General features: G+C 33.7%; 1 protein-coding gene across 2 annotated transcripts in view; it reads left to right on the forward strand.

The window, feature by feature from the left end:
• UNC13C (unc-13 homolog C) overlaps positions 1–13,286 on the forward strand; it is a 533,240-nt gene that overhangs the window by 298,478 nt on the left and 221,476 nt on the right. For both annotated transcript variants that reach the window (XM_045555386.1, XM_045555388.1), the window contains one exon: positions 2,809–2,937. In XM_045555386.1, the coding sequence (XP_045411342.1) occupies positions 2,809–2,937 (129 nt within the window). The remainder of the gene's footprint in view (positions 1–2,808; positions 2,938–13,286) is intronic.

The raw sequence follows: 13,286 nt of genomic DNA on the forward strand, positions 1-13,286 counted from the left end.
CTTGTAGTCAACCCCTCTCCCACACCCTGACAACCGCTGCTTTGTTCCCTAGCTGTAGGTTTGCCTTTTCCAGAACATCATGTACATGAAATCATACACAATGTAGCATAACACATTGGATATTAATCTGTGTCATGGAAAGCATCAACAATTCACTTCTTTTTATTGTTATTAATAAGTAGTAATTCTTTGTTATGTATGTACTATAGGATATTTATCCATTCACTGATTGACAGACATTTGAGTTGTTACCAATTTGGGGTTATTACAGGTAACACTGTTATAAGTAGTCATGTAAAGATTTATAGTATAAACCTAAGTTTTCCCTTTCCAATTGTTTTTCATCTTCTTATGAAGCTCTGGGTATTTTCCATTCTATCTATCTATCTATCTATCTATCTATCTAATCTATTTTATTCATTCTAATAGGAATAAAGCGTCTTACTGTGGTCTTCATTTTATTTCTCCAAAAATTAATTTTGAGCATCTTTCCTTGGGCTGATTTGCTATCTGAACATCTTGTTTTGTGAAGAATATGTTGAATGTTTTTACTCATTTTCATTAACTTGTTTTTTTATTGTCAAGGGTTTTTAAAATATTTTTTAAAACCAAGAGATAAAATTATATGCATTGTGTACAACACGATGTTTTGAAATATATGTACATTATGGAATGGCTAACTAGCTAATTAACATATGCATTAACACATAAAGTTGTCGTTTTTGTGGTGAGAACATTTAAAATCTACTCGCTAAGCATTTTTCAGGAACACAATATTGTTGAGTTTTGAGAGTTTTTTATATTTTGGATACAAGTCTTTTGTAAGATATATGATTTGCTAATATTTTCTACTCGTTTTGCCTTATTTTTTCATTCTCTTCAGAGCACCTTTTGCCTAGCAAAAGTTTTTAATTTTGGTCTACTTTATCAGTTTTTCCATTATGAATAATGCCTTTGGCCAAACCAAAATCACAAAGAGCTATTCTTATGTTTCTTTTAAAATTTTTATTTTACCTTTTATATGTGGGCCTATTTATTTAGAGTTCTGGGGCTTTTTTTGTTACTGTTTTTGTTTGATATTATTTTGAAGTATGGGCCAAGGATAATTTTTTTACATATTTATGTTCAGTAGTTCTAACACTATTTATTGAAAAGATTTCCTTTTCTCCATTGAATTGCCTTTGTACCATTGCAAAAAAATCAATTGACCATATATGTTTGAGTCTGTTTCTGAACTGTATATTGTTCAATTGTCTATATTTTCACCACTACCATCTTGTCTTGATCACTTATAGCCCTATAGCAAATCTTAAAATATTAAATCTTCAAATCCACCCTTATTTTTTGAACCCACTTCAATCAGACTTTTACCCTCTTCCCTTCACCAAAAATAATGTTGTCAAAGTCACCAATGACCATCACTTTTCCAAATCTAGTGGTCAGTTATGGATCCTCATCTTATAATGCTCGGCAGCATTTAACACATTTCATCACTTTTTTCTCCAGGAAGCCCTTTCCTCTCTAGATTCCAGGACACTACTCTTGTTTGATTTTCCTCTTATCTCATTGGCTGCTTTTTCTGGCCTCCACTGCTTTGTTCTTTCTCATTTGCCTGATGTCATAGGGTTAGAATTACATAGGAGTTATTTCTTGGACCTCCTCTCTTCTCTATCCATACTCATCTAGTATTGTTTGTTTACATTCTTCTGTAAGCTAATAATTTCAAAATTTGTATCTCTAGCCAGAACATTTACACTACTCTAGACTCATTAATCAAAAAGTCTACTTGAAATTTACTTGGGTGCCCAATAGGCTTCTTAATCTCAAGCTGTCTCAGACTGAGCTTCTGATGTCCCAGCTACAGTCTTCCCATTTAAATTGAGGCCACTTTTATTGTACCAGTTGCTCAGGCTAAAATCTTGGGGCCTACCTGACTCCTCTCTTTCTCTTACACCAGTCACCCAATCTGTCAGAAAACCCTGTTAGCTCTTTCTTCTAAAATTTATCAGAATATGATTCCTTCTAACAATTTTTAGTCCTACCACCTTGGTCCAAGCATTATCTTCTTTAGATTGAATTGTTACATTATTCTTATAACTAGTTTTTTTTTTTTTTTACTTGCTCCATAGCCCTCCTTGAGACAGTATAAGGCAGCCTTTTAAAAGATAGTTATTTTGCTAAAGTTAGGTTATTTTGCCCTTGTGCTCAACCATCTAATTTCTTCCCACCTTGCTCAAAGCTAAGGTTCTTACAATGGTCTCTATGTGATTTTTCTCCTGTTTCTATCCTGTTGCTTCTCTGTCTTCAGCTACTATTGTTGTCCTCTGTATTAATTCTATTTCATTGCAACACTTCCTCTCACTCCTCCTCTATTTTATTTTTCTTTTGCAGATAATATCATCATGTCATATATTTTACTTATTTATTTGATTTATTATCTCTAGAATTTAAGTACATGAGGAAAGACATTTTTGTTTCTTTCATTCATTGCTGTATCACTATTATCTGGCATAGAATAAGTGATAAATATTTGTTGAATGATGTAATAGAATAGAATGAATGATGTTGCAACTGGTCACTTTGTTTCCATTTGAATGTTTACAGCCATGATCATTTTCAATTAATTTTTATATCAGAAAGTTAAAGTGGATCTTTACATGTTTAAAACCACATTCTAAGACTACAATTCCTAAACATAAAAAGATCAACTAAAAGCACTTATTGAATATTTATTGAATATTATTTAAGTACTTTATACTGGATCACAATGTTATATTATTGCATTTAAGAAAATAATTTGTCCATCAGGTTCTGGAGCTGCAGAGTCCCCCGAAGGCCAGCATAGTAGTAAAGGACTGTGTCAGGGCTTGCCTGGATTCTACATACAAGTATATTTTTGACAATTGCCATGAACTCTATTCCCAGCTAATAGACCCGGTAAGAAAAAATGTGTGTCTTTTATGATCTCTACTTTTCTGATTCTAATGTCTGTTTCAATAAGTTTAGAATGAAAGTAAATGGGAAAGTATGCTCATTTAATTTCACATTAACTGCAGGTTTGAGAATATTTCCATACTTTTTCTTCACATTTAAATATCACTTTAATTTATGTGAACTAATTCACTCCTTACAATAGCTTTATAGTAAAGGAAGATCTTATTGTTCAAGTTTTTCAGGAGAGAAATCAGTTTTAGGAGAATTTAAGTGATTGGCTCAAGGCCACACATTGGATAAGTGGTGTATTTGGGACTAAATATTAGGATTCCCACTCCTGTTCCTATGTTCTTCTAACTTACACTGACTGCCTCCCTTATCATTTCAACTTTCTTTTCATTTCACTTCATAAAAGTGGTAGGTGAATAAATTTTTATAGAATAGGTGGTAAAATTGTTATATAGCTTAATTTATTAAGAAATACTTCAAAAATATAGAAAGTAAATCAAACATGCATATACTTACCACCTAGATAACCAAATGTTAACATTTAGTAATACGTCTCTGCTCTTTATTGTTTAAAGGCATGAAATGTTTACACATAAAGTGGCATTTTGCTTTGTACTTCTTCCCAACTCTCTCCTCCTTCCTTCCTTCCTTCTTTAGAGATGAACGTTGTTCTAATGGTGAGTTTGAACATCTTTTCACATATGTTCAATACACACTTGAGTTTTACCTTCTATGAATTATGTGTTAACCCTTTGCTAATTTTTCTCTTGGCTTGCTTCTCTTTTATTAATTTGTAGAAGATTCTAAATATATTCTGGATAATAATCCTTTGTTCTGTGGATTTCATATACTTCCCTCTTTATAATGTGTCTTTTTGTTTTATTTTCTAATGCAGACTGTGACACATATTGCTATTACTTCTACAAAATTGGTGTTTGGGGATAGCTTTTAAAAATGTATGTATTGCCTATCCTCTTACCTGAAGAATGCAGTTGCTGCATTAGATATTGAAAACTGTGTGATTGCCCATGGAACTTTCTGGTTACTTGGGTGGGGAAATTTCTAGAAATAAAATGTTGGATGAAGGCAAGTAGGACTCTTCCAAACTGGATTTTAAGCTAGGATTCATACAGTACTACATCTTTGTAGGATCGCTGATTCCTTTGGCTAATAGGAGAAAAAAATTAAAGCTGGAGTTTGGCATTATATAAACAAAACAATATATAACCATATACTTGTTCATAATTTTAGCTTATTGACCCTAATAGATATGCTCTAATTTAAAAACTTGGTTGCCTGGGATTTCCAGGGATTAAATTAGCCCTCACATGTACTTTCTCCATGGGTGACTTCCTAATGGCTTCCCTTTGTGTCTTCTCTACTCTCTATCTTCCTCCCACAAGGCTCTTGTAATTCTTCTACATTTTTAGCATCATTGTCTTTATTTTACCTAAAGGATAAGATTGAAACTTTTTATTGTACCATGTAAGTTACCCATGCATAACTTTGTAATCAATACTGCCACACTTTACCAGCTTCCATTTCCTACTCATTTCAATCTCAGACCAAACTGGTCTGCTCTTATGAGCCCTAAATTCTATGATTTCCATGAATCGTCCATCCTCTTTCACATTCCTACACTTATGTATCCTGTTCTGTATGCCTTAAATGCCCTCCCCCACCCCCACCTTCATCAAAATGCAGCTCAAATATGACCTCCATTAAAGAAAAAAAATTATTCATGATACTCACCGAAGAATGGTACGGTGGACTATTCAAAGAGGACCATTGTGATAGTTATACAGGAAAGCTTCCACAATGGGATTTTATAGTATGAGAGAGACTGGGCGCAACTTTCAATACCACAAGGAAAAGTGGGAATTTATAGCCAAGGAGCGGAGGTGGGGGATGGCAGTCACTGGACGACAATTACTAAAAGGTAACATTCAGGGGCAAGGGGGGATTCTGGCTAAACAGATATGACAGGATTCTTGCTGAAGGCAGACCAAGGTCATCAGATACCACCTGGGTAATGGTAGAGGAAGGGAACCTAATCAGATATCAAAGGATGGTCAGTTGTCAAGGGTGGGAGGTTCTGGCTAAATTGACTTAACAGGATTCTTGCTGAAATTTGACAATGCAATGGAAGCTCAAAAGTTGAGGCCTAATTAAAAAGAGAGCTCAGAAGAATCTGACCGAAGTTTGGCCAAAGGCAGAATCTTTGTCACCTCCTGGTCTGCTAATTCACACCCGGTGGATGAATCAAACTGCCAAGGCAAAATGGCATACCTTACTCAGTGTCTTTCTAATACATAAATGATTAATAGTAAACAAATTAAGCAGTTTATTTCTATAAGAGAGCCCCATTGAGAGTTCCCATAAAGCAAACATGGCCCTAACAAAAAAATAAATGAAGTGTGTCATATCAAAATAAATCTAATGTAACTTAATATTTTCTGACTTGGCTTTAAAAAAAAAATATTTACATAATTTGCTTATTAGTTTTCTTTTTTTTTGAGACAGAGCCTCATTTTGTTGCCCAGGCTAGAGTGAGTGCCGTGGCATCAGCCTAGTTCACAGCAACCTCAAACTCCTGGGCTTAAGCGATCCTCCTGCCTCAGCCTCCCGAGTAGCTGGGACTACAGGCATGCGCCACCATGCCTGGCTAATTTTTTTTTCTATATATAGTTTGAGTTGGCCAGATAATTTCTTTCTATTTTTTTTAGTAGAAACAGGGTCTCGCTCAGGCTGGTCTCGAACTCCTGACCTCGAACGATCCACCCGCCTCGACCTCCCAGAGGGCTAGGATTATAGGCGTGAGCCACCGCGCCCGGCCTTATTAGTTTTCTTTTTAGGTAAATATATCTATAGATTTTATGTGAAATGTTGTCAGTGTAGAGAATGCTTGGGGCTAAGCTTTAAATCTAATAAAAAGACTTTTTTATAAAAAATTGTTATCATATGAAATTCTAAAGAAAGCACCCACTGGAGCTGACTAATTTAGAATATTAACCCTTCTGAAGCCATTTTGGAATAATTCAAATGGTTAAGTCTCATCTCCACTCATTTGTCTGCAACTCCATTCTCCTGGGTATTCAAGTTAACATGTTTTTTGTCTTATACCACATATCTGACTTGTCTTCAAATTATGACGAATTTACCTTCAAAGTTAAATACCTTAACTTCAAAAGAAGTGTAGAGTCTGAGCACTTTTCACCAGCTATATGCTTCTACCCTGGTCCAAGGCCATCATCACTGGTCACTTGGATCACTGCATAACTTCCTAATAGAGCTCTATGCTTCTAACCTACCATTTTACCTCTGTTCTCAACAGAGCAGCCATAATGATCCTTTTAAACAGTAAGTCAGATTATGTCACCATTCTTCACAGAATGCTCTAAAGGCCCTTCATTTAAGTCAAAGTCCTTACAGTGACCTATAAAACCCCACATGGTCTGGCCCATGTTGCACTTTCTGCCTCATTTACTCTTTGCAACACATCAGTAGGTACCTGCAGAGCCAAGGAAGAGTTTATGCACAGGGAAGAAACATGAACAAGGCTGTACCCCTGCTACTCATGGCACTGTCAGTGCTTATGACAGGGCCTAGCAGGTGCTCATAAAAGCATTTAATAAACAGTAACAACACAATAAGAATTTATAGATACATTTGGCCGATTATAAACAAGACTGAACGAAGTGCCCTATTCTGTAGTAGAGTCTCAGTGCTTGCCTAACGCCCCTTGCAGGTACACTGAGTCACGTGGCAGGGTCCTGGGCAATGAGATATGAGAAAAATTAATGAAATCTACTTGTAGTCCCAACCCATAAAAACATCTTATAACCCGCGGTGCAGAACCTGATACATATTCCAGATGGTATAGCTACCAGATGGACAAGGGCTGCCCAGCCAGCTTCAGACTTTAGATTTAAGAAATGATCCTTTATTGCATTAATGCACTGAGATTTGGAGTTGTTACCACAGCACAATCTGGTTTATTTAGACTAATAGACCTTTAGATCCATTTCTTACCTGCCACTTCAACGATCCATTTAAAATATGTCCATGTTTGTGTGACCATCCTATTTATAAGTCTTGACTGGCTCCTCATTCACCCATGGGATTAAGTCCAAACTCCTTGCCATCATCCAAAGTCCCTCTGAAGTTTAAGCCCTGACTATCCCTTTTTACTTCAACAACATCTTCACCTTGCATTCTAAGCTTCAGCATGCTAAACTCCATGATGACTTCGCCTGCATTATCTTCACCTGCCTGGAGTGTGCTTCACTTCCCCAAGCCCCACCCGTCATGGCTAACTCCAGCTCAGCTGACCTTCAGAAAGCTTTTATAATCTCTTCTAGCTGGATTAGGTGTTTCTGATCCCTGTTCTCATAATATCTTGTCATGAAACCACCAGTGTAGTTATTAGGCCAAATTTATTAGGCACATAATAGGACATCGGTTTGGCCTGTCTTCACCACTAGGCTGTGAGTTTCATCTTAGTATCCCCAAGTGCCCTGTGGTGCATCTGACTCAGAGTAGGATTGGCAAAGAACTTTTCTAATACAAATAGAATTTTATAAAAAAAGTATTACCTTAATTAGTTATTGATAGTCTCCTTCAAAGAATCTACTTTAAAACCTATGGCCAAGAAAATGATCTCCGATATCAAAACCCTTGAGTTCAAATCTTGGCTCTACTGCTTAGTTCTGTAGTCTTTGATGAGCTATTTAGCCTCTGCAGGTCTCAGTTTCTCTGTCAGGGAAAAGTTTTGATATTCATGCTACTTCTATTTTATCTGAGTTCTCTCTAGGTGGTATCAAGCCTGAAACCAAAAATAAAGAATTCCAAGGCTGTTAAATTCTGGTTATTTAAATGTGGAAGTTTACTTTCTCTCTCCAGAGGGACTTTGAAGAAACATGTAAAACTAAAATGCTTGGAATAGAAAAGGAAAATAGACTTGATAGAAATGTCAAAATAGTTGTAGTTAAAAGAACAAGATGGAAGTGTGGTCTTCGGAGGCTGGCTGCACAGTCAGTGGGTGGTATTTACCCTGGCTAAATCACCAGGCTCAATGTTTATACTTCGGCTTAGCATAATAAAGAACACCAGTGTGTCAGTGTGGGCAGAGGTCATTGGTCTCATGCATAGAGATAAATGAGAGTCCAGTCTATAAACTAGGATAGATATTCATTCAACAAATACACACTCAGCATTATCATGTGCCAGGCACTGGTATAAGGTTCTGAGGACACCTCAGGGAATAAGTGATAGTTTCTTTAAAATAATAATCACACACATACATACATACAGACAGACTTGAAATAAATATACACACATGTATATGTGTGTGTATGTGTGTGTGTGTATATATATGTATATGTATGTATGTATATATAATTCTCTCCTGGAAGGGTTTGTAAATGAAAGGAAAATCTGTAATCTGAAGGTTGCTTTAGGAACATGGAACAACAGCAGGAGAAATTAGTTCAATAATCTTAACAGTGATTATCAATAGCTAGAACATGTCCATTTTACTAAAATCTATGTAAAGAGATTTGTGGGATGGGGAGGATAAGACAGTCTTTTTAAGTGTGTTTCTAAAGGAATGATCTTGGGCTAATGTCACAGCAACAACTCAGTTCCCTGGAAACGAGTAAGCCTAAGAATTTTGCTGTAGACCAGTGAAAATAAGTTTATCAGCTCACTTCTACATCCCCCATCCACCTCCACCCTGCCCGGGAAACCTGTTTACACAGAGATAATCCACAGAAAAATGTCAACAACAAATAAAAATCTTTTTGCCTAGGCATGCTGCTATATTAACTAAAAATGTTTTGGCACATTTTAAGTTGTTTATTGAATAACTGCCTAAGAAAATTGTACTAAGATATGTCTTAACTAAAACATACCATATTTTTAATTTGAAGTACATCTAGGGACAATTTTAGAAATCTGATTTTGGATTTGATTAGAAAGTTTTAAACTAAAATAAACAAGAACAAAGTTCTTGATATTCATGTAATAATTTCTTTTGAAAAATCATTTCCCTAAATGTGTTTCGTTATAAGGCAATACCAGTGAAAGACATATATAATATCAGTAAGAACATATTTCACTCTTTATCACTTTTGGATACACACACATACATGAAAAATCACATATATATGCTTAGTTTCTTTGTTTCCCTCCCAAATGAAATTTTCTCTCCTCTTACCTGAGAGGTAATCTCTGTCATATATTTGGTATTAGCTTTCTGGTTCATCTTTGTGTACATTTATTTTTTATATATATATAAATCCATTATGTATATAAACCCATTTATATATATATAAATACATTATATATATATATATAAATCCATTTGTGATACAGTCTTTATCTCCATCAAACTGTGATATACTACATTGTAGAAATAGGCAGTACAATGGCATAGTTACATGTACTAATTCTAGAACCAGACTGTCTAAATCTTCTTATTGAATTCTGTAATTTGTAAAGCTCAATATTACTTTCTGAGAGCTATCTATGCTGATACATGTAGGTATAGTTTATTGACTTTTTGCAGCTGCCTACAGCATAAATATACTACAATTTATACATCAATTTTAATTTTTCATTATTACAAATAAGGGTGCAATGAAGATCTTTGTGGTAGACGTAATGTGCACAACTTCTAGTCTGTTCTCTTAAAGGACAAGAGGGTGCTCCCCTTTCCTCTACTTTTTCCTTTCTACTAGAAAGAGTGTAGACTTAATTTTGAGCCATCTTGTACCATGTGGAAAAAAAGCACCCTCTACTTTTTCACATATATTACAATACCCTTTTATTTATCTGACTTCCACATTGAGTTTAATGAAAACAGAAACTCTATGTTCTTATTATTTCATTTATAGCCCATAATACTGCCTCACATGCAGTAGCAGAAATCAATAATACTTACTAAATGAAAATGCTATCCAAAAACATCTGTTTCTGTTATGTAGCATGTGATATATATATCACAATTTTGGTCAAGTCATCTGAAAATTCCTTGGGAAAAAGAAAATATCCTCCTAGAATGCTTTAAATTGGCAACTTACATGAACTTAAATGTGCAAAATTTCAGAAAATTGATGCTTAATTTATATATGCATCTTTTTTAGTTATTTTAACCAAAAAAGTTAGTAGTTTAGCTGTTTGTCTTCTTCGTTTCACCTTTGTTTTTGATCTAGCCAATTTCGAAATAATTCAGCGATTAAAGTAAAAAATAAAATGTGCCCTGAAATTTACAAGTAAGAAAAAAATCCAATTCTGTAACTCTTAATTTGAAATATTATTTAAATAATAACCATTAAGAAACTGGCTATAAACTGTCCCTGACTATTCTTAGATTTTTTTTTTCTAGCAACACATACTTTCTTACGTGATCATTAACATTATTAGGAACAATATTCATTCTGAAAGGAAGGTGCCTACTTAACACTTCACATGATTATTGTCTTAGCACCGAGTAAATATGGACACATTTTTTAAAAGACTTAATTTTCTTTTATCATTTGATAGTTATAAAAGGTATAGGTTAAATGTTATGAATAGAAAATTTTTTCTTAAATACCAGCTTCATAAGTGATGTATGAAATCTTACTTGTTAAAAAAAAGCTGGTAAAAATGAGTGATATATTTCCATATCTTTTGTGTTGTAAAGGAGAAAGAAACATGAAAATCCAAAGCCTAAAAAAATTATTAGACAGCTTTTTCCACCACTGTGTATTTTACTTTTTCTAACAAAGTCAATAAACTAAGCCACAAATGAAAACTCAATAAATTCTTAAAGAATCAATAACATACAAAGTATTTTGTGCTAATGACACAAGTATAATTTTAACTGTATTATAATATATGAAAAATTATAAAATCATATTAAAAACATTGAGAAGAATGTCTAAATAAAATATCAAATAATATATTTAAAAATACAACTTGATAAAGTAATTTTATCCCATGAATGCAAAAATGGTTCAACATTAGAACCATAAATATAATGGTCAAAATATATAAATCAATATAATTCACTATAGTAGTTAACTGAAGAAGATCATATATTTATTTGATATAAGTAGAAAAAGAATATGGTAAAATTTGGTATCTCTTTATGATTGAAAACAAACTCTCAGCAACCTAGGAATAGAAGTTTTTTTTTTTTTTTAATTTGGTTAAGGTTACATTGTTTTAAAAAAAACTACAGCTAACATTAATACTTAGGTGAAATTTAGGTACATTCATTTAAAAATATATAAAATCTACAAAACAATCCACAAAATAAGCTATTGTTTCACATAAGAATAAATGTCATTTAACAAGTACAAGAACAGTAGTATTTCTTTGTACTAGAAATTGTGACACATGCATTATTAGGGAAAGGGACAAACTATTTAGTATACAGTGTTACAAAAAAAGTGTCTCACATATGGGGCAGGGGCAATGCAATGACTGGATTCTTACCCAACACCATATACAATATGAACTCAAGAGGATTAAAGAGCCAAATGTGAATGGTAATGATGACGATAGTAAAAGAGCATACCTTTCCAATGCAGGGTAGGAAAGACTTCTTAAAATCTCAAAGCACAAATATAAACTACAAAAATTGATCAATTTGATTATATTAAAATTGAGATGCTTTTATAAATGTACACAGTGACAAAGTTAAAGAAAAATAATAGATTATACAAAATTTTTGCAGTGTCACTGCTGACAATGGGTTAAGGAACTCTAGCATATCCACCAGAAAAAAGACAGAGATTCTACTTTAAAAAATAGATGTGATATGAATAGGCAATTTACAAAAGAGGTTACTCAAAATGTTAATAAGCTCATGAGAAGATTCTCAAACTTGTTACTAATTAAACAAGTAAAATTAAAGCATCATTGAGCTATTATTTCATATCCATTAGGTTGGCAAAATTTTAGTAAACTGAGTAACGCGTATTGTCATGTTGACATGGAGATGTTGAAACTCTTAGGCAGTTTTCGTTGGCAAGTAAACCAGGAACCAGCAATCCTGCTCCTGGGTATAATATATCTTAGAGAAATTCTCATAGTTTCCTAAAGGAATGTTTACTAGGATATACAATATAGCATTGTTTGTGAAGCTGAATAGTTGGAGGCAACCCTGCTGACCTTCACAGGAAAACAGATAAGTAAAATGTAGAGGATTCATGGTATGGAATACTGTAGAGCACTCAGGAAAATGGGTTAAATGTTTACATAATAATATGGTCAGAAATTGAAAACATAGTGCTAAATGGAAAAAAAGGAAGAAACAGAATGTTTTATATAGCACAATACTATTATATTTATGTGAATTTTAAATGAACAGCTAAAACAATAATAAACACTTGATAAGAGTGGAGAAATAGGCAAACACCAAACTAAGTATACAGTCCTGTGTAGTTGATAAGGAGATGGAATTGTAGAATGGTGATAAAAAGAAACAGGTAGATAGACATGGGTGGTGGATGGATGAAGAGACAGACTGAAGGAAACTTGCATGGTTTAAATCTCTGTATTGAGGTTCCAACATCTCTTCTACCTCAAACAAAAAATAATAAGTATGAATTTCTGGAGCAAAATATGCTGCATTTGTGATATATTTGAAATCAACTACCTAATCTTTATAAAACTTTTCAATCGATACGAATTTGGCGTCTAATAAGTATAGAACTGAGTTAGATTTGTTGTTGACTGTGTGGCCAGATGCAAAAATGTGAATGGTGACACCTGAAGTTGTAGCCATAAAACCACCATAGTAGAGTCAAGAAGTATAATTGACATTGCATAATATGATTTTTGTTTTAATGTATTCCTACTTTAGAAGTGCTTGTTGTTCACAAATGATGACAGGCAAAAATGAATTCTTCTACAATGTGCTTCTTTGCATTTCAACACTGTTTGGGAACATATAGTATTTTATTGTGACTGTGTAGTTCCCTGAGAAATCAATGAGTTGTGAATCTATTCGTTTTAAAATATAATTGTGGATTCAGGTGGAACATTTTAGTAAATCACATTACTCCACATTCATGAAAAGTCCAGTAAACAGAAGAAAATGGAAACAAAAATTTTCTTACAATATTTTAACTCTAGTGTTTCCTGAACTTCTCTGCTACTAAGAATCACCTGGGAACTCATTAAAACACAGGTTCTTGGTTGCTTCAGACAACACAATAGAATCTCCAGTAAAGAGTCCCAGGAATTGTATTTTTAATAGTTTGTCAAGTGATGCCTTTACATTACACAAGTATTACCTTAAATAGGTCTTTCTTTATCACTATGTACTCTGATTTCCCATTTTCTTTTAG

The sequence above is a fragment of the Lemur catta genome, chromosome 1, assembly GCF_020740605.2.
Source record: "Lemur catta isolate mLemCat1 chromosome 1, mLemCat1.pri, whole genome shotgun sequence".
Lineage (NCBI taxonomy): Eukaryota > Metazoa > Chordata > Mammalia > Primates > Lemuridae > Lemur > Lemur catta.